Source organism: Phyllobates terribilis, unplaced genomic scaffold (genome assembly GCF_046119375.1).
Source record: "Phyllobates terribilis strain yellow unplaced genomic scaffold, ASM4611937v1 Scaffold_3__8_contigs__length_932513732, whole genome shotgun sequence".
Lineage (NCBI taxonomy): Eukaryota > Metazoa > Chordata > Amphibia > Anura > Dendrobatidae > Phyllobates > Phyllobates terribilis.
In genome coordinates this window covers 501392494-501414115 of record NW_027362763.1, presented here as the reverse complement: position 1 = coordinate 501414115, position 21622 = coordinate 501392494, and the positions used below count along the sequence as shown (strand labels likewise).

Below are 21622 nucleotides of genomic sequence, written 5' to 3'. Positions count from 1 at the left end.
TGGTGTAGCTTTTGGGCTAGTGATATCAGGGGTATTGTTAGGGTCGTAATAATGCAGGTTCTAGATGAATATATTGTTTTAAATTCAGTTAGCATTGGAAAACATGCAAGAGAACACAGTACTGACAAGACACAATCAGGCAAAATACGCAATTACACCTAGTGACACAAAGGTAAGGTCTTGATGTCTCCTTTGAATTAAGTAATTTTCTTTCCTCATCTTCCCCATTCAGCCCGCACTGCTACAAATTATACTTCCAGCCATGACTCTTGTTTGATGAAGTCTTCATCTGCAGAAAGAAGTTTCTCAATTTTTCATTATACCCCCACACATTTTTAAAAAATGATGTATTTTTTCCTGATTTTCTATATCACTGACAATAAAGGTTGTAGCTTACCCCTTCCCTGTACATAACCTCTGCACAGGTCACAGAGTATGCGTAGAGAATATCTTTACAGAAGTCAATAAGTCAGCTTCAGACGATCGGTTCCTATAATCCACAGAGTTACTGTATGTCCACGGCCCCAATATCAGTATTTGGTCAGTATTCAGTCAGTATTTTTTCTTTTTCTCAGGAGTGGGAGCCAAAACCAGATGAGGAACAATCAGAGAAAAGGTATAATAGAAACAAGTCACCAATTCTGTATTTATCACCCACTCCTGGTTTTGGCTCCCACTCCTTAGAAAAAATGCTGACCGAACACTGACCAAATACTGATAGTGGGGCCGTGGCCTAAAGCATTTATCTGTATTGCAGTTAGCTGAAGCTGGAACTCAGGCAATATGGTCATTCTCATAATCATGCGCAGAAAACAAAAGATCTTCAACTGGAAAATATACCATAGACAAAAAAAGAATATGTATTTGTATGTGGTTTTAATTAGTAAAAACAATCCAAGTTTTCATTTGTATTACAACTTAAAATAGTATAGAATGAGTCATAGTATGCATTTATTAAACAAATGAATGGAGAGTACACTGTAAATATCATGTTTAATATAAAATGTTATTTCCTTTCCTTCTAAGCTTTCTTAACTACTTTCACAAAGTTTTATGATGCACTTAACGAGTTCAATCAGTTAAAAGAAGGTAATCTAGTCCTTTAATATAATGAAAGAAGCAAGTATTGGAAAATTTCAGCTATTTCAATCCATTTATCTTACTTGATCTCATGTATTAGAATTGGTTTGTTTTAAATTTCTTTATATAATATTAAAAGTGAACCTGTCGTGTAAAAAACTGCTATTAATTTGCAGATATGGGGTTAAGCTGCAGGTTAATAGCGTTCTAAGGATGTGCAGCTGCCACGCTGATAGCTCAGCTTTTAAAAGGAAATATAATTTATTCCTCCAGGCAGCCTCCGGCTTTCAGTCATAAAGGTGTGGCTTCAGTCACCACTCAGTACATAGTGAGCAGCAGCTGTAACCATGTCCCAGTACTGACTGACAGCCAGCTCTGCACTGATGGACTACTGTACTGGCTGTCAGTCATTGCTTGGGCATGAATACAGCTGCTGCTCACTATGTACTGAGCAGTGACTGAAGCCACACTGACCGCACCTCTATGACTGAAAGCCGGAGGTTACCGTTAGGAATAAAGTTCATTTCCTCCTGGTAGCCAGGCTTTCTGTGTGGTGGCCACACAATTTTAGAATGCTATTAACCTGAAGATTTACTCCACATCTTTAGTTCAATAGTGTTTTTTAACATGACCATTTCCCATTGATATTGCAGTTAATACATTACATCTTTTGATGCTACAATTGTAACTGAAATACTATTTTCTTTCAGATATTCTTCAGTATATGGAAACCCTTTTCTATGACGGAATCAATAAAATTGCTCAGTTCGGAGAAGGTAAATTATTTTTGATTCCAGCTCAGCTAATCCCAATCATACTCTGTTTTCAAAAATATTGTTCTAGAAAAATTTCATGAAGTCTGATAGTTCAACATTTGCTAGGTTATATACTATCAAGACAAAAAAATAAGGAACATGTTTTCTTGGTGTACATTAAAGGATTAGCATTTAGCAAATGTAAGTAGAATAACATGCCACAATACACAGGCATTTAGTATATAGATAGTGAAAGTAGTGACATAAATATGATAGCAACATGCACAAAACATTTAGCATAATAGTATGCTAAATGATAGAAGAATTCCCAACGGAAGAGATATTCTTATGGAAAAGAGAAAGTACTGGAATGGATGGCATATCTGTTAAAATGCTGTCCCACTGTAGACACGGAAGGGTTGTCTTAGAGTAATATACACGTTGCACCCTTAGATGCTCCCAGGTGATGGTTGAGGCAAACTTGCTGTGTCCTACATCTGTAATTCATTTCTAAATTGTCATCAGTTATTGAAATCACAACCTTAGAATGAAATGGTTATACATATTCCCTCATGAGTAATGAATATTAATAGGATTACACTATATTTATTGATACCAACTAAAGATGAGTTATTTGCAAAACATGTTATATGCCGATACCTATAGGTATAGGCAACTTGGATAACCTCACAAATTTACGACACTGCCTTATGGTTTATCGCTCGAGAAGGAGTAGATGAGCTACTAGTGCACATTTGTTTTTGCACAAAGATTCAGTAGAACTTTTATTTTATTGATATCCCTACTAATTTTAGGCTTTTAAATCCAGTTGTAAAGCCTGCTAAGTAATTGACAGTGATTTCTGTGTATATACTTATAGAGTAAGTTGCCAGCGGTTCATTAAAACCAACCATTAGACTCATACACCTCAATTTTTCAAGACTGGTCTTGATGAGGGGGTGTCAGGAGTCAGACTCTCCTGGTCCATTGAAGGCACATGCATCTTAATGAATCAAGATGGCCAGACAAGTTGTGTGCACCTTCCTGTGCTCTATGCAACAAATCCTTTTCCAGTCACGGACTGAAGTAAGATTTGTGACGTAAGGAAATTTGCCGCTCGTCATTAACTGATCAACAAGAGTTACCATGACCCATCCCAATCTAGTTATGCCCACATTGTCAAAGCTAGGCAAAAATGGTGTGAGAATGCCATAAGATGCAAAATTTTTGTGCAGCCTCACATTGACACAAAATGTTGCAACTTTTCAAAGCTTTTTATACCAGAATAATGTCCTAAAAGCTTTGATGAATCGGACCTATGGTGTACTAAATATTTTCCCATAAAACTACATATCAATATGTGTGTATTTTACCTTCATATTCCGTCCATGCAATTATGTTGGAGTGTATGTGTTTTGTATTTGCTCTCTATTTACTACCTATTTACTATGAATTTACTTAAATTCATCAGATATTCTTCAATTCTTCAAAGATCTCTTCTACAGTGGAGTTGACAAAGCTTCTGATTTTATAGAAGGTATTTTCTATTACTTTATTCAACCATAAAGTGCATATTGTTGGTTTATATTTTTCATGAATTTGTTCATCTTTTATGATTACACAGTATCAAATGTAAAATTGAACCTGCACTGAAATTATATTAAGTTAAAAAAATCATTGTGGATGGAACTCCTATAACAGACCTACAGTCTGAGAGGAAATTAATTTTATTCCTCCCAACAGCGTTCGCGGTTTAGTCATACGGGTGGAGCTGGTGTGCGTTTAGTCATCGCTTTGTGTACAGAGAGCAGCGGCTGTAACTATGCCTCCTGCACTGACTGACAGCCAGCTCTAATGCTGAGCTGCTGTCAGTCAGAGCCAGGGATGCAGGTACACCTGCCGCTCTATACACAGAGCAGTGACTGAACCCTCGTCGGCATCAAACCCATGACTGAGCGCTGAATGCTGCCGGGGGGGGATAAAATTAATTTCCTCCTGGCAGTGGATCTCAAAGTGCTGGTATTGGGCATGTTTAGAACACTATTAACCTGCAGATTAATTTCATATTTGTAGATTAATAGTGTTTTTTTCAAGTGACAGGTTTCCTTTAAAGAATTTTCTGTCTGCAAAAGTGTTAACAGCATTGTCATTAAGTGCATTGGAAGTGCATTGAGCTGTAGGTTGGATTGCTGCTAAAGGGGAAAAAGAACCTCTTTAAATCTTCTTCCTTACCGAGTGTGAATGAGCTGAGTGTGACTGGAGCGTAAGTGCAAACGGAAGTAAGTGTGTGACTTGTGATTCAGTGACTTTGGATTCAGGGAGTTAGAAAGGGAGGAATTTGGACTGAATTGCTGCCTGTATTTTATTATTTTTTTTTACATTTCTTAATATTTCTGTCTAGTGCAATCCCATTAGGAAATTAGCTCCATTATTGACAATGCTATTCAGTGTACATTTTGCCACATGTATGCAATCCTTGAACAGCCTGGAAAGATGTGTGGGAACATGGGAAAGATGTGTGCACTTTGTGCGTTTGGAAGCCCAGGTACTGGATCTAAATGAGCAGCTGGCAACACTGGGATCCATAGACAATATGGAAAGGAGTCTGCTGCTCACTGAGCAGCTGCTCACTGGGGTAGATGTGAGGTGGGTGGTAGTAGGGAGCTGCAGGACAGTGTGGCAGCTAGCTGGGTGACATTTAGAAGGGGGGTAGAGGGAAGCATGCCAGGGAGGCTGGTCCTGATCTGGCACACCCCAATAAGTTTGTAAAGTTGGCAGATGAGGGGGGGGTCAGTACAGGGGTAGCACTACTGCAGCCAGGCATGTCCTCTGAAAGCCAGAGGAGTGTCAGCTCCAGTAAAGGGGGGAAATAGGTTAGCAGGGCAGGCCAGGCAGGTGCTGGTAGTGGGGGACTCAATTATTAGGGGAACAGACAGGGCTATCTGTCACAAAGACAGGGATCGTCGAACAGTGTGCTACCTACCTGGCACTCAAGTCCGGCACATCGCTGATTGGGTTGACAGATTACTGTGAGGGACTGGTGAGGACCCAGTGGTCATGGTACACATTGGCACAAATAACAAAGTTAGAGGTAGGTGACAGGTCCTTAAAAATGAATTCAGGAAATTAGGCTGCAAGCTTAAAGCAAGGACCTCCAAGGTGGTAGTCTCTGAAATACTGCCTGTACCACGTGCCACGCCAGAGAGGCAAAGGGATATTAGGGAGATAAATATGTGGCTCAGGAATTGGTGTAGGAAGGAGCGGTTTGGGTTACTGGAGAATGGGCCGCCTTCTCAGTTGGCTACAGGTTCTACGCTAGGGACGGGCTGCACCTCAGTGGGGAGGGTGCACCTGTGCTGGGGGAGAAAATGGCTAGAAGGTTGGAGGAGTGTTTAAACTAGGGATTGGGGGGAGGGTATTCATTTTATAGGTGGGGAATATAGTGCAGGTAGTGACCTGGGCACAAATAAAGAAATTGGGTGTGGGGTTAGAAAAGTAAAAATATAGTAAGAAAGAATAGAGGTACAGAGAGATATATAAAATGCATGTACACTAATGCCAGAAGCCTCACCAACAAAATGTAGGAATTAGAATTAATTTTGTTGGAAAATAATTATGACATGGTGGGGATATCTGAGACATGGCTGGACGAGAGCCATGACTGGGCAGTTAATTTACAGGGCTATAGTCTGTTCAGAAATGACCATACAAAAAAGCGAGGGGGGGAGTGTTTATATGTAAAATCATCCTTAAAACCCAACTTGAATGAGATTATATGTGAATCTAATGAAAATGTAGAGTCTCTGTGGGTGGAGATAAGGGGAAGGGAAAAAATAATAAATTACTAAGAGAGGTTTGTTATAAGTCTCCAAAAATAATGGAAGCAGTGGAGAATATCATCATAAAGCAAATAGATAAAGCAGCGACTCAAAGAGAAGTCATTATTATGGGGGACTTTAACTACCCTGAAATACATTGGGGAACAGAAACATGTAGTTCCAGCAAAGGTAATAGGATTTTTAACAACTATGAGAGACAATTACCTTTCACAACTGGTTCAGGATCCAACAAGAAGGGGGGCATCGCTAGACCTAATATTAACCAACAGGCCAGACCGCATATCAAATATATGAGTTGGGGGTCACTTGGGTAATAGTGATCACAAAATAATAAGTTTTCATGTATCCTTTAATAAGATGTGTAGTAGAGGGGTTACAAGGACACTAAACTTCAGGAAGGCAAATTTCCAACGGTTGAGAGATGATCTTCTGAGACATAAAAATGCACAAAGCAAATGGGAGACATTCATTAGCATCCTGAATAGCTCCTGTGCACAATATATACCCTATGGAAATAAACATGCTAGAAATAGGAGGAAACCACTATGGCTAAATAGAGCTGTAAGGGGCGCAATAAGTGACAAAAAGAAGGCATTTAGAGAACTAAAGCAAGTAGGTAGTGACGAGGCATTAAATAAATACAGAAAATTAAATAAATTCTGTAAAAACTAAATCAAGGCCGCAAAGATTGAGACAGAAAGACTCATTGCCAGAGAAAGTAAAAATAATCCCAAAATATTCTTTAACTACATAAATAGTAAGAAACTAAAAAATGATAGTGTTGGCCCCCTTAAAAATAGTCTGGGTGAAATGGTGGATGAGGATTAGGAAAAAGCCAATATGCTAAATGATTTTTTTCAACAGTATTTACACAAGAAAATCGCATGACAGAAAACATGATCAGTGATGACAAAAATTTTCCATTAAATGTCACTTGCTTAACCCAGCAGGAAGTACGGCGGCGTCTAAAAATCACTAACGTTGACAAATCCCCGGGCCCGGATGGGATACACCCGCGAGTACTGCAGGAATTAAGTAAAGTCATAGATGGACCGTTATTTTTAATCTTTAAAGATTCCATAATAACAGGGTCTGTACCACAGGACTGGCGTATAGCAAATGTGGCGCCAATATTCAAAAAGGGGACAAAAGCCAAACTTGGAAATTATAGGCCAGTAAGCTTAACCACTACTGTAGGTAAAATCCTTTAGGGTTTCCTAAGAGGTGCTATACTAGAGTATCTGAAGAAGAATAACCTCATGACCCAATATCAACATGGGTTTACGGGGGACCGTTCCTGTCAAACTAATCTGATCAGCTTTTATGAGGAAGCAAGTTCCGGACTGGATCAAGGAAATGCAGTGGATGTTGTGTATATGGACTTTTCAAAAGCTTTTCATATGCTTCCACACAAAAGGTTGATACATAAAATGAGAACAATGGGGAAAATATATGTAGGTGTGTTAAGAACTGGCTCAGTGATAGGAAACAAAGGGTGGTTATTAATGGAACACACTCAGACTGGGTCACAGTTAACAGTGGGGTACCACAGGGGTCAGTATTGGGCCCGCTTATTTTTAACATATTTAGTAATGACCTTGGAGGGGGCATATAGAGTAGTATTTCAATATTTGCAGATGACACTAAACTCTGCAGGGTAATCAATACAGAGGAGGACAATTTTATATTACAGGAGGATCTATGTAAACTAGAAGCTTGGGCTGATAAATGGCAAATGAGCTTTAATGGGGATAAATGTAAGGTAATGCAATTGGGCAGAGGAAATAAAATGTATAATTATAAGCTTAATTGGAAAACACTGGGCAAAACTGTCACTGAAAAAGACCTGGGTGTATTGGTGGATGACAGGCTCATGTTTGGTGGCCAGTATCAGGCAGCTGCTGCAAAGGCAAATGAAATAATGGAATGCATTAAAAGAGGCATAGATGCTCATGAGGAGAACATAATTTTACCTCTATACAAGTCACTAGTGCGACCACACTTAGAATACTGTGTATAGTTCTGGTCTCCAGTGTATAAGAAAGACATAGCTGAACTAGAGCGGGTGCAGAGAAGAGCGACCAAGGTTATTAGAGGACTGGGGGGTCTGCCATACCAAGACAGGTTATTACACTTGAGGTTATTTAGTTTGGAAAAACAAAGGCTTAGGGGTGATCTTATTATTATGTAGAAATATATGAGAGGACAGTACAAAGACCTTTCTCCTGATATTTTTACTCTGAGGCCTGAGACAGGTCAAGGGGGCATCTTCTACGTCTGGAGGAAAGAAGGTTTAATCATAATCACAGACGCGGATTCTTTACTGTAAGAGCAGTGAGACTATGGAACTCTCTGCCGCATGATGTTGTAATGAGTGATTCACTACTAAAATTTAAGAAGGGTTTGGATGCCTTTCTTGAAAAGTATAATATTACAGGTTATATGTACTAGATTCCTTGATAGGGCGTTGATCCAGGGAACTAATCTGATTGCCGTATGGAGCCAGGAAGGAATTTTCTTCCCCAATGTGGAATTTAGTGTTTGCCACATGGTTATTTTTTGCCTTCCTCTGGATCAACATGCTATGCTATGGGTTGAACTAGATGGACTTAGTCTTCCTTCAACCTTAAAAACCATGTTACTATGTATGTTTTGTGAGTTACGGCATACAGTACATTTTTATTTTTGTGTTGCCGCTGATTAAATTCTACATTATTAGCAGTTAGAAATATGTTATATTCCTGTTTAGAAAAGTAAAACAAATTTCCATCAATTAGAACCTATTCTTTTAGTGCCAGTGGGTACATCTTTGTAAGAAAGCTTTTGCATGGGGTGACTTTGTGGTTCCCTGTTGCTTAAGTTACTCTACTAGCATTACCAAAATAGTTTGTTTTTGAGTTACATTTGCTAGCTGTTACGGTGACAAATTACTTTTAGAAATGTAATTTGCAGGATGTCCTGCAGAGCAGCAGATAGGTAGATAGATAGAGATAAAAAAAGGTGGGCAGCACTTCTATAGCTACCAAAACAAGAGGACTTTATTGAGCCCATGTGGCGTGGTGATGTTTCGGTTCAAATGAACTTTTCTCAAGCAACTCATGCTTCAGAAAGGTTCATTTGAACTGAACCATCGCCACGCCACATGGGCTCAATAAAGTCCTCTTGTTTTGGTAGCTATAGAAGTGCTGCCCACCTTTTTTTATCTCTATTTCCTCTGACAAAATCTGGATATTTTGTTTGAAAGGCATTTGCACCCATCCTGCATGTGTTATATGTGCTGTTCTATTTTCTATTTTAGATAGATAGATAAAGGGATAGAGATACACACTTACCACCTATGGACAGGTGATAGGAAGAGTTAAGTCAGATTGAACAATAACTATAAAAAAAGGACTTAGCCCCTTAGTGAAGAAGACAATTTTTACCTTAAATGAGTTTTCCCATGAACCAACGTTCATTTTATTCACTAGATCTCGTGATAAAAATAAGTTCCACAATTGGATGTAATTTAAAAAAAATTTTCCTGTGCTGAGATAATCTTATAAATGTGCCCCTGCTGTGTACTGTGTAATGTCTGTGTCTCACCAGGCATGAACATGGTCTGATTATACCACATCTCCTGGGCAGGGGAGGAATCAAGAGTATACAGACAGTGGGACAGCATGGGATTGCAGATGATTCTGTGAGGAAAAACATTGTTTAAAAATGGGCAGAGAAATGTTTTCCCTCACAAAACGAATCATTTGCAATCTTGTGCTGTAATATCTGTATAATCTTTTGCGTCCTCCCCTGCCCAAGAGATGTGGTATGATCAGACCATGCCCGTGTATGGTCAGACATGGCCATTACACAATATACAGCAGGGGCACATTTATAAGATTATCTCAGCACAGGGACATTATTTTAATCACTTCCTATTGTGGACCGTATAATCATTCCAAGATCTAGTAAATAAAATGAACTTTTTTTTCATGGGAAAACCCCTTTAATGACCAAGCCAAATTTTAGAAATCAGACCAGTGTAATTTTATGTGGTAATAACTCTGGAACGCTTCAATGTATCCATCTGATTATGAGAATTTTTTCTCGTGACATATTGTACTTCCTGTTAGTAAGAAATTTTGGTCGATATGATTTGCGTCGTATATTTATGAAAACATTGATATTTTGCAATTTTCAAACTTTAAATTTTAAATCAGATAGTTCAAGCACACAAAATAGCATTTCCCATATGTCTACTTTACATCTGCATCATTTATTAATTATAATTTTTTTTTTGTTAGGATGTTAGAGGGGTTAAAAGCTTAGCAGCAATTTCTCATTTTTTCAAATTTAAATTTTACCTCTTAAATCTTGTTTAAGCCACAATTTTTTCACTTTTGCAAGAGGTAACATCAAAAAGTGGACCAAACAGTTTGTTACCAATTTTCATACGATCTCGGCAATACCCCATATGTGTAAAAAAGTTCTGTTTGGACAAACGGCAGAGCTCGAAATGGAAGGAGCAATATTTGAATTTGGGAACACAAATTTGGCTGAAAGAGATGACGGACACCATGTCGCATTTGCAGGCCCTGAAGGTGCATAGACAGCAGAAACTCCCCATAAGTGACCCCATTTTGGAAACTACACCTCTCAAGGATATTATCCAGAGGTATAATGAGCATTTTGAACCCACAGGTACTACAGTGATGATGTGAATGGAGTCTGTAAGTGTATGAGGGTTAATGGCTTGTAGATTTCTGAATGTGTGATAGGTAGGAGTGTGCTGGGGCGAGCGAGGATTTGTGAGCGTGAAGGAGAGAAAGTTATGATCAAAGAGGGGAAGAGGGGAGTTATCTAGGTAGGGGATTGAACAAAGCCGGACAAAGACCAGATCAAGGGTGTTTGCATCTTTGTTTGTCTCAGAGGTTGAAAGTTGTGAGAGGCCAAGAGAAGTGGTTAAAGATAGAAGCTGGGATGCAGATGAGGAGGTGGGGCTGTTTATGGGGATGTTGAAGTCTCCCAGGATAAGGGTTGGTAAATCCGAGGACATGAAGTGTGTCAGTCAGGCAGAAAAATAGTCAAGGAACTGGGTGGGTGAGCCTGGGGGACGGTATACGACTGCTACTGTGAGGGAAAGGGGATGGAAGAGCCTGATGGTGTGGACCTCAAAAGAAGAGAAGGAGAGTGGTGAAACTGGGGGAATTACCTGGAAGGTGCATTGTGGGGACAGGAGTAAGCCGACTCCACCACCAAGTCTGTTCGCAGGTCTCGGGGAATGGGAAAAATGCAAGCCGCCATGAGAAATAGTGGCAAGGGAGACAGTGTCAGAATCCTGGATCCAGGTTTCAGTGAGGGCCAGCAGATTGAGAGAGTTGGTCAGAAAGTAATTGTGCAGGAAAGAAAGCTTGTTGCATACAGACCTTGGATTCAACAGTGCACAATTGAAGGAGGGAGATGAAGGAGTACAGCTGATGTTAATAAGGTTAGCAGGGTTTCAATGTGATATTGGGGAGGGGTTGAGGTTGGCAGAAGGTGGACCGGGGTTAGGAGAGATATCCCTTGAAGTGAGTAGTAGCAGTAAAAAGAGAAAGAGCAGATAGTTTTTGGATTTGAGACATGGTTTCTTGTGCAATATCTTTGGATAAGATAGAGTGAGATTCTTCAGGAAATTAAAAAGAGCATGGGAGCTATACATGGGAGAGGACAGCAGAGAGGGGCAGATGTGGATGAGTGGTGATGGAGGGGGGATGGGGCGGTGAATGTGGATGAAAAAAGCAAACAGGAATATGGATGCAGGAATAAAGTACATAGTTATAAGAGAGTATAAAGTGTGGGTTACCTGACTCCTGCCCTGAATGAATGCCATTGAAATGACTATCAGACACTTGTCGAATAGGACACTTTGCTGAAGAGGACACGTGCATGCACCCCACACTGCGTGCACCCCTTATGATGCATCTAGGTATAGATATATACCTATGCATCTAGATATCCAAGCCAACACATCCAATCTCACAAGATCAGACTGAAAATGCTTGTTTCGACCTGTTCAGTTGAATTTTGCTTTTTTTCCACTTTATAATGCTGTCTTCTTTTGATTAGGCAGCATCACGCAGGCAAAAGAGTAAAAGTCCCCATAGAATAATCTCCGTTACTGCCCTCTTGATTGAAGGGGAAATATGCATATTAGGTGCTCTAAACTTCAAAAGCCCATTGGTAAAGCAGTGGAGAAATATAAAAAATGTTTTAATCAGCTCTTCAACCTCATTTTTGTGAACTATTCAGTTTAAAAATAGATAAAATTGAGTAAAAGGTTTAGTTTAAACTTAAAATACTAAAAGTTATTATTGTCAAATGTCATTTTTTATTGAACATATTTTAATTAAAATTTCTTAAGATAGCACTTCTTCTTAAATAGATTTTCTCATGCCTAAATGTTTTAAAGACTAACAAACCATTTTGTTTTTCAGGGGTTTCTCAATATTTTCAAAGTCTCTTCTATGATGGACTTGACAAATTAGCAAAGTTTAGGGAAGGTAATGAAAATCTGTATTGTAACCTTAGTATAAAATACCAATTTTGTCACTCGGAAATGATTTTAAATTATTACTTCATGTGTTAATGCTCGTTAAAAATGTAAAGCTATTTGATATCTTTCAGGTCTTCTTGACGGCATACAAAACCTTTTCTTTGATGGACTCAATGGTCTTAAGCAATTAGGAGAAGGTAAAGTTTTGCTATTTTAGTGGTTTTGTTCTTTTCTCTTCTAGTGAATCATAACTAATAACTTGTGGAAAAATCAAGTGGATAAACCTATTATTGGATTTCCATAGTACAGTACCTAATCCAGCAATACTTGTGAATGTTGGCCATAATCTTTGATCTGATCTTTGGCTTTAGAATGACATTGTGCTAATCTCAGAGGAAATGCAATATCACAGCTTTATCCAATTGTAAATACAATTTATTTTGACCTTAAACTTCAACTTTTTAGCAAATTCCTCCTGAATCCAATTTCTTGTTTTATCATTTTTTTTATCATCACCCACACTAATTAATTCATAGAGCAATGTGACAGAAACCCTGTCAATTACAGCTTGCGCTGAACTTTGTATTATAGCACTGGATAGACATGGGAATAGTCTTTCCAGCTTCTGCCACCAATGCACTTGTCATGAAGCTGGAACATTTTTATTTAATCTGTCACAGTAATACTAAGACTATGCTCATCCGCCTGTTCGACTTGTCTTCTTGACATTCACATGTCTTGCAGAGAATTTACCACAGTAGTCACATTGTATCCTAAGCCTTGTTACTAAGGATAAAGATAGATAAATAAGCCTGCCAACAACAGTTCACCTTGGAAACATGGAGGAGGAAAATCTTCAAAATCAAATACAAAACATTGTTAGAACATTTCTCATCAGTTTTAGAAAACAGAAAGTGATTGCCTATATTGGCAACTTGTGATAGCCCTGAATGTAAGATGTAAGCAGATGCTTTCTTAGGTTATGTGCACACAGCGTCTTTTTCTGGCAGATTCCGCCTAGAACCCTCCTGAAAAAGCGCCCAATAAACGTTAAACAGAATGAACATATGCACAGCAATATTCTATCTTTTTTGGCTTTGTTTAACCTCTTCAGGCTTCAAAAAGAAGTGTCCTGTCCATTATTCTGGCTTCTTCTGTTATATACAGTACAGACCAAAAGTTTGGACACACCTTCTCATTTAAAGATTTTTCTGTATTTTCATGACTATGAAAATTGTACATTCACACTGAAGGCATCAAAACTATGAATTAACACATGTGGAATTATATACTTAACAAAAAAGTGTGAATCAACTGAAAATATGTCTTATATTCTAGGTTCTTCAAAGTAGCCACCTTTTGCTTTGATGACTGCTTTGCACACTCTTGGCATTCTCTTGATGAGCTTCAAGAGGTAGTCACCATAAATGGTCTTCCAACAATCTTGCAGGAGTTCCTAGAGATGCTTAGCACTTGTTGGCCCTTTTGCCTTCACTCTGCGGTCCAGCTCACCCCAAACCATCTCGATTGGGTTCAGGTCTGGTGACTGTGGAGGCCAGGTCATCTAGCGTAGCACCCCATCACTCCCCCTCTTGGTCAAATAGCCCTTGCACAGCCTGGAGGTGTGTTTGGGGTCATTGTTCTGTTGAAAAATAAATGATGGTCCAACTAAACGCAAACCGGATGGAATAGCATGCCGCTGCAAAATGCTGTGGTAGCCATGCTGGTTCAGTATGCCTTCAATTTTGAATGAATTCCCAACAGTGTCACCAGCAAAGCACCCTCACACCATCACACCTCCTCCATGCTTCACGGTGGGAACCAGGCATGTAGAGTCCATGGTGGTTGGAACCAAAGATCTTAAATTTGGACTCATCCGACCAAAGCACAGATTTCCACTGGTCTAATGTCCATTCCTTGTGTTCTTTAGCCCAAACAAGTCTCTTCTGCTTGTTGTCTGTCCTTAGCAGTGGTTTCCTAAAAGCTATTTTATCATGAAGGCCTGCTGCACAAAGTCTCCTCTTAACAGTTGTTGTAGAGATGTGTCTGCTGCTAGAACTCTGTGTGGCATTGACCTGGTCTCTAATCTGAGCTGCTGTTAACCTGCGATTTCTGAGGCTGGTGACTTGGATAAACTTATCCTCAGAAGTAGAGGTGACTCTTGGTCTTCCTTTCCTGGGGCGGTCCTCATGTGAGCCAGTTTCTTTGTAGCGCTTGATGGCTTTTGCAACTGCACTTGGGAACACTTTCAAAGTTTGCCCAATTTTTCGCACTGACTGACCTTCATTTCTTAAAGTAATGATGGCCACTCGTTTTTCTTTACTTAGCTGCTTTTTTCTTGCCATAATACAAATTCTAACAGTCTATTCAGTAGGACTATCAGCTGTGTACCCACCTGACTTCTGCACAACACAACTGATGGTCCCAACCCCATTTATAAGGCAAGAAATCCCACTTATTAAACCTGACAGGGCACACCCGTGAAGTGAAAATTATTTCTGGTGACTACCTCTTGAAGCTCATCAAGAGAATGCCAAGAGTGTGCAAAGCAGTCATCAAAGTAAAAGGTGGCTACTTTGAAGAACCTAGAATATAAGACATATTTTCAGTTCTTTCACACTTTTTTGTTAAGTATATAGTTCCACATGTGTTAATTTATAGTTTTGATGCCTTCAGTGTGAATGTACAATTTTCAAAGTCATGAAAATGCAGAAAACTCTTTAAATGAGAAGGTGTGTCCAAACTTTTGGTCTGTACTGTATATTCAATAAAAAAAGATGTTGCAAAAATGAAAATGAAGATGCCAAATAAGAGGCTTCAGAAAAAAAAACCTTTTCGGCATGTTCCTGAAGCATCTTCCTATAGAAAAATCTCAGCTGGTATTTCGGCATCTATAAAAACCATGGACACGTACCCTTAGGGTGGAGTCATTCTACATTTTTCAGCATAAAATGCTGCAGAGAGATAATATTAGTTAGTCAATAGGAAGTAATTAAACACATTATTAACACACGACATACATTATACTTAACGTATCCTTTTTCACACTTTTTGCTGCTTTCGATCAAAAAAAGGATGCTATGGGTATGGCTTTTTTATCTATTTTTTTCCTAGGCTTGTCAATTGGACAAGAAAAAAAATCATCAAAAATCCATGTCAGAAAAAGTAATTACAGAAAAAAATTCACAAGTAGCGTTTTTTGATAGGTTGCATGAAAAGTACAGACTATGGCTAAAACAAACAAATAGGAAATGCGTTTTTGGTGTATTTTTGATGCTTTCTTTGTGTAAAAATGTGAGAAATGCTAGTGAAAAACCTTTGTAGGCTCTGTGTTTCCTACACTAGATCGCAATGTGTACATCAGGAAACAAATGACTAGTCTAGATATTTAGGCTTTTTTTGTGGATGAGTGTAGGAATGACTGACAACTTTACAACTGAAGCAGCGGTTACATTTATTGCTGACTTGATACCATCACAACCACCCCTAAAACATCTCCATGAAAATTTTGTTTCTTCAATCATTTCCAAATTATTTTAATAACTGAAATTTTTTTAGCCATTTGAATGAGGCCACTAGAGATGTAAGGACAAGGCAACATTCTAATGTGCTCATACATGTGAATTTTTCTGGGAAATTTGATTCACAGAGAAGTTATTCATGGAGAAGTTATTATTTAATGTTCCTTATTTTGCTCTATGGTCTTATATAAATGTAAAAATAAAAATATACTTATACTCATCTCTGGATCCTCCACTTCGCATGTTTGGATTGCCGCTGCTTGCTCTGAAATCCTGGGAGGATTCTATGCATGTGCATTCACTGTCACTGCACATGGCATGACGTCATGACACCATGACCTTTTGCCTTTGGGCAGAATCCTCCCTCACCCTATCAAAGCCAGAAGTCCCAGCAAAGCGTGCGAAGCTCCTGGGATTTCAGCATGAGAGTTAGCGATATGAAGATGTAGAGAGGGTCAGACAGGTAACGTGGAGGAGCTATAACGGTGAGCGGTTTAGAGAGTATAAGGATTTTTTTTTATGTCCTTTTGCGGTGCAGAAAATTGGTGGCGATTTTGTTGAATCCATGTGGACATGAATTACCAAAAAACTGCATTTTGTCGAATGCAGATTTTTGTTACATTTTTGTGGAATTTAATTCCACTTAAGTGGTGGAAATGATGCCTGAAATGTACTATAGTCCCTGAATGGTGTAACATTTCAGGTAGTGGCACATGCTTCTTAATGAATTAGGCGCATCTGACTCAAGCAGTCCCTTCATTAAAACTGCAAATTGTCTCTTCAGAGAGGAAGAGGACTAGAACTCTTGGGCCACCTACAGGAAGTAGCAATCCTAAAAGTCAATAGTGACCCTTTAACGAGCCTTATCACATGACTTAGGATATAAGCCAGTACCAGAAACTCAATTTGCAGACACTGTGTTTCGGGGAACTGCCCCTTGTCAGTGCAAAGTGTGAGTTCTGGTTTGGCTGGATGAGAGGCGTCAGACCGGTATCTAGGGGAAATATTTCTCCTTGCGGAGAGTGATGTGTTAAGCACGTCAGGTGAGGAGACTTTTAAAGCCGCAATGCTCCTCTGGGAAATAGGCAAATTGTCTCTTCAGAGATGAAGAGGACTAGGACTCTAGTGCCACCTACAGGAAGTAGCAATCCTAAAAGTCAATAGTGACCCTTTATCGAGCTTTAACATGTCACTCTCTGCAAGGAGAAATATTACCCCTAGATACAGGTCTGACGCCTCTCATCAAGCCAAACCAGAACTCACACTTTGCACTGACGAGGGGCAGTACCCCGAAACACAGTGTCTGCAAATTGAGTTTCTGGTATTGGCTTTTATCCTAAGTCATGTGATAAGGCTCGTTAAAGGGTCACTATTGATTTTTATGATTGCTACTTCCTGTAGGTGGCACTGCAGTTCTAGTCCTCTTCCTCTCTGAAGAGACAATTTGGATATTTCCCAGCGGATCTTTGCGGCTTTAAAAGTCTCCTCACCTGATGTGCTTAACACATCATTCTTCATTAAAACTGCCATGCCCATTGCCATTCTTAATGAATTGACCCTTGATGACTGAAATGGAAAAACTATTTTAGGACCATATTTGGAAAGCGCTTATTCACTGTTCCCTAATATATCTTCATATTAAATAAAATTATTTAGCTACTGCCAAGTTAACTCTGCATGCTGTTTATTAGCTTCCCTGGCTTCCTGCAGGTCTGATGCATTTTTTTAGGCTTGTGAAAGGCCACTTATGGCCGAAACATTGCCTGCTTTGTCTTCCTGTTTTAACTAATATGGAATAAAGTTCAAGTTTTTTATCAAGAATCTGCGGTTTTGATGCCTCAGCTTCTCTGAATTTGAAAGGTCAGATGCAATTATGTGGTGACATGCACGTCATGATTGGTTGGTGCCTGACAGGGCCTGGGGCTGACAGCACTTGATTTATAATTGCATAATAATTACTTAAGTTATTGCTGCACATGTTAGATTTATTCTGAGTTAACATACTCTCTCTTTCTTCAGATCTTCTGAACTACTTTCAGAATCTTTTCAACGACGGATTACAAAATTATGGATTTCCTTTCTTCTCCACCCCAGCCTACAGTCAGGAACAAAGTCCCTCACAATCGGAAGAGAAGAAGACAAGATCACATGGACAATAGAAATAACATCTGATACTGTATTTGTATACAGAATCCTTGTGAAAAAAAATAATTTACTATAAGTGCTCAAGGAGCAGGTCATGAGACAGAGAAGGATTTTACATCTGTAAGTGTCATGAGGATAAGCAAGGAGCACAACATGTAAGAATGTGTCACATCAAGGGCAGTTAGCCCTTTATTATTTGACAATAGAAGCCCAGATTTGAAGCACTAAAAGCAAACTGCAATGAAGCATGTTTATGTGTTTCTATATTTACCACCGCATTTAGACCAGCACGGTGAAAATCACTGCGAGTCAAGGCAAGCAGCTTACTTGCGTTATCATCAGCAGTGGCAGTGAATAGTACTTCTCTAGGCAAACTTTTACAGGAATTTACAAAAAAACACAAATGTAGACTCAATGACGTTTTAACCACTTGAACACAACAAAAGTAAAAACATCAAGTTACCCGATTGTGCGGATTGTGTTGTGGTTACTATTTACTTATTGGTGCTATGCTGTTGAACAGTACAACGCCCATGAAACTTTTCATTTGCTGTGTCTCAGAAACCAAGAGCACATGTCTTAATGGTCTCTTACTCAGTGTCTGAGTTTCCTTTGCCAAGCCAACTTCATGGAATGGTTGATATTTTTGGCCTATATTTACACTTGAGTGTATATTTGGCTCTAAAACCTATTGAACCATATCACCCTTACTCAGTGATTGTTTGCTGGCAAAAACAGAATGAAGAATTAAAATGGGAAACTGACCGTAAGAGGCCGTAATCGTGCTGCTTAGAACTTTCAATATCTTGAATGTATTTAGAAATAGATAGAATTTTATTAGTGAATTTAAGTGTCGGTGATATATATATATATATATATATATATATATATATATATATATATATATATATATATATATATATATATATATATATATATATATATATATATACCTACACACTCAATTGATTGCTGTATAAATACTGCATGGCATGACTTGCTTCGGAAGAATGCACATGAGATGGTGCCAGATCAGGTTTATGGTTTAAGGAAATTCTCTGCCATTCACCACTTCCATTTAGCTGTTTGTGTGCAACTGTTTAATAGTATAAGTTTGTTATCATTTTTGTCAACATAGACAATTTGTATATCATAACTTTAAGTTTCCCAACTTGATAATTTCTTTGTATAATCTATACTGGAAAATAAAATATGACATTTTACTGTGTTCTGTCTGGCAACCACTTCACACGTGTTAAGTCTGCGTACGTGAGCTTCAATGCATCTACAAATAAAGAAGCAATTTATTAGAAAACTTAATTCAGAGCATGTGGTGTACTAGTTTACATTGAAAGATGCCCATAATGAATTAAAGGCTTGATCTGTCATCACAATTAATGTCTACATTTGTTAAGTGCTGTCACAGAAACATTATGTGCATTGGCGAGTGTAAGTGCATCGATGGCGTTGGTTGAAAGCTATAGTGATGCCTGCAGTAGCAGTGTCACCAGCTTGGGCACTTTGAATGAAAGTGACTAAAAATTCAGTCAAGGGAATGAATCTATTTTCTGACAGTGTTGCTCTTATTTATAGACTCTCTGTGGAATTAAGAGGGAGAACTCTAGGGTGTGTCTTCCCTGCCATGTAATCCACACTATTACTACACAATCCAATCAATACTGGTTTTAATAATGTGACACAAAGTAACATAGTTGACACCTTGTTCGAACCAAGACATAACATTCTCTATATAAACCTGTACGCTTTACATGAGATAACTCTTCAATAATAGACTACCATAAGTGAATAATAATTTTTTCCCATAATGGATGTACAATAGGGGTTGAATTCTGACATTGAATACTTACTTCCCCATGAAATAAACCTAGGAGAATGGATAAAACCAACGTAGAGGTCTGATACTCACTGTTCATTAGTTGGCTCACCAAATTGTGTCTGCTAGCTATGCACTTAAGGAAGATGGAAGTCATAAACACAATGGGATCCCAGCTGTAGTTGCCAAACAAGTGACAAAAACAACAATGTGTTGAAGGTATATACAATATGGGTATTTTTAATACAATAGTAACCTCTAAATTATGTTATCAAATCTATCTCCTACCTGGATTAATTCAATAGGAAAGAAAATATTATAATATTATGACAAGCTTCCATAAGTGTAACTATCAATCCTTCACACCCCTACAGCTGTCATTCCTTATACCTTTATTGATGTACTGTTATATGTTTCATAGAGTGGCATTAAGGAGTGAAGCTCAAAGACTTGTGGCAAAGTAATGCCAACATTTTAAAAAAGCTTAGTATTTAATTATGTCAACACATGACTGCTGGTATTTTGATGTGTGCAGGACATAAAGTAGAATTTATTTTACCAGTGCCTGAGAAGTGGAAGTCAGGGCCGCCATTAGAGCAGTACAAGTGGCTATCAGGGGCCGACAAATAAGTGGTCCAAAGTCACTTGTAGGTTGGCGCAGGTATGTAATAAACTATATATATATACCTTACCCACCAACACAGTCTTAGAATGTCCTTCTAATGTATTTTCTGCATAACATGGTAAATGTGGAAGTAAGGAATATAGAAATGAATAGAGAAGGGGTAACTAACAAAGAGTAGAGAAGGATAGAAGAAGCTAAAGAGTGCCTACCACCAGTCTGGGGCTGCCATTTTACTTTGATAAAAGATTAGGCAGCCATAGACTGATGGTTTTTCCAAATGAGTTATTAGCAAAAGTGGTTAAAACTCATTAATTCCCGACTTTCGACCACAAGTCATGCCCCAAACTACCAGATTGTGGTGACCTAACGGTGACATCCTTAGAGTGATTACTGATTGGTTGCAGCTTTGTAAACAATGGAGAAGCAATGGGTTAGTGCAAAGAGAGAGATTTTCCGATTACTTTCTAGATCTTATGCTTTTACTGCCCTTTCGGGGGCATTAGGGAGCGTTTTCCAATATTTTGTTAATAACTGTTTGGAAATAGGGCAGACCACTTGTTATAGGTAGTCTTTAAGTGAAAATTCCTCCCTGCAGTAAAAACCTATATAATCATAACTAGTTCGTAGGTTATACTAACTGTCAAGAATGATGAAAAGGCTGTGGTTATGAGGCAGTGTATCCTTAAGCAATGAGATTATACATTGATTTATCTGTTCAGTTCAGTCTAGTATTGGAACTGTGCTGCCAGCAAAGAAGAGGAAACACAAAACTTTTGTGGTTTTAGCCTGAAATTCCTCTTGTTAATTTATTGATATATTGACAATAGGATGCTACCATGTTCTATGTTAATAGGGTGTGACCCAAAACTGTCTGAGACTGTCAGTACTTATTGGACAGTGTCAGACTGTTTAGGTACTGTAACGCCTCATTGAGAAATGGTAACTCCCACTTGTAAATTTAAACAAACTTTATACATTTCCATTACTAATGACAAAGGAATGACACAATGCAACATCATCTGTATTGCAGTCTATTTATAAAGTCTGATTATAGCACAAAAGGTTTTTATTTGTACCTTACAAACACCATTTTCTACTGAAGATTTTTTTAAATTTTTGGCATTATCCAGGCTGTATACTAATAAGAATGAGTATGTTAAGTTTGAACTCGACAGATGTTCATTGATATATATGGTTAGGCATGTGCAGCTTCAGCGGCTTATTCATAAGACTGTTTTAGAAGAAGACAATATCATGTTGGCTGGGAACATACCAAATGGTGATGGTAGAATCAGTGCTGCATTTCAGA

The 21622-nt window shown here is 38.5% G+C and overlaps 1 protein-coding gene across 50 annotated transcripts in view; it reads left to right on the top strand.

Annotated features, from left to right (window-relative positions):
• TRDN (triadin) overlaps positions 1 to 21058 on the top strand; it is a 1346604-nt gene extending 1325546 nt beyond the window's left edge. For all 50 annotated transcript variants that reach the window (XM_073675989.1, XM_073675970.1, XM_073675994.1 and 47 more), the window contains 5 exons: positions 1791 to 1856; positions 3307 to 3372; positions 12130 to 12195; positions 12320 to 12385; positions 17729 to 21058. In XM_073675989.1, coding sequence (XP_073532090.1) covers positions 1791 to 1856; positions 3307 to 3372; positions 12130 to 12195; positions 12320 to 12385; positions 17729 to 17868 — 404 coding nt within the window. In that variant the 3' untranslated portion in view covers positions 17869 to 21058. The remainder of the gene's footprint in view (positions 1 to 1790; positions 1857 to 3306; positions 3373 to 12129; positions 12196 to 12319; positions 12386 to 17728) is intronic.
• The last annotated feature ends 564 nt before the right edge of the window (positions 21059 to 21622 follow it).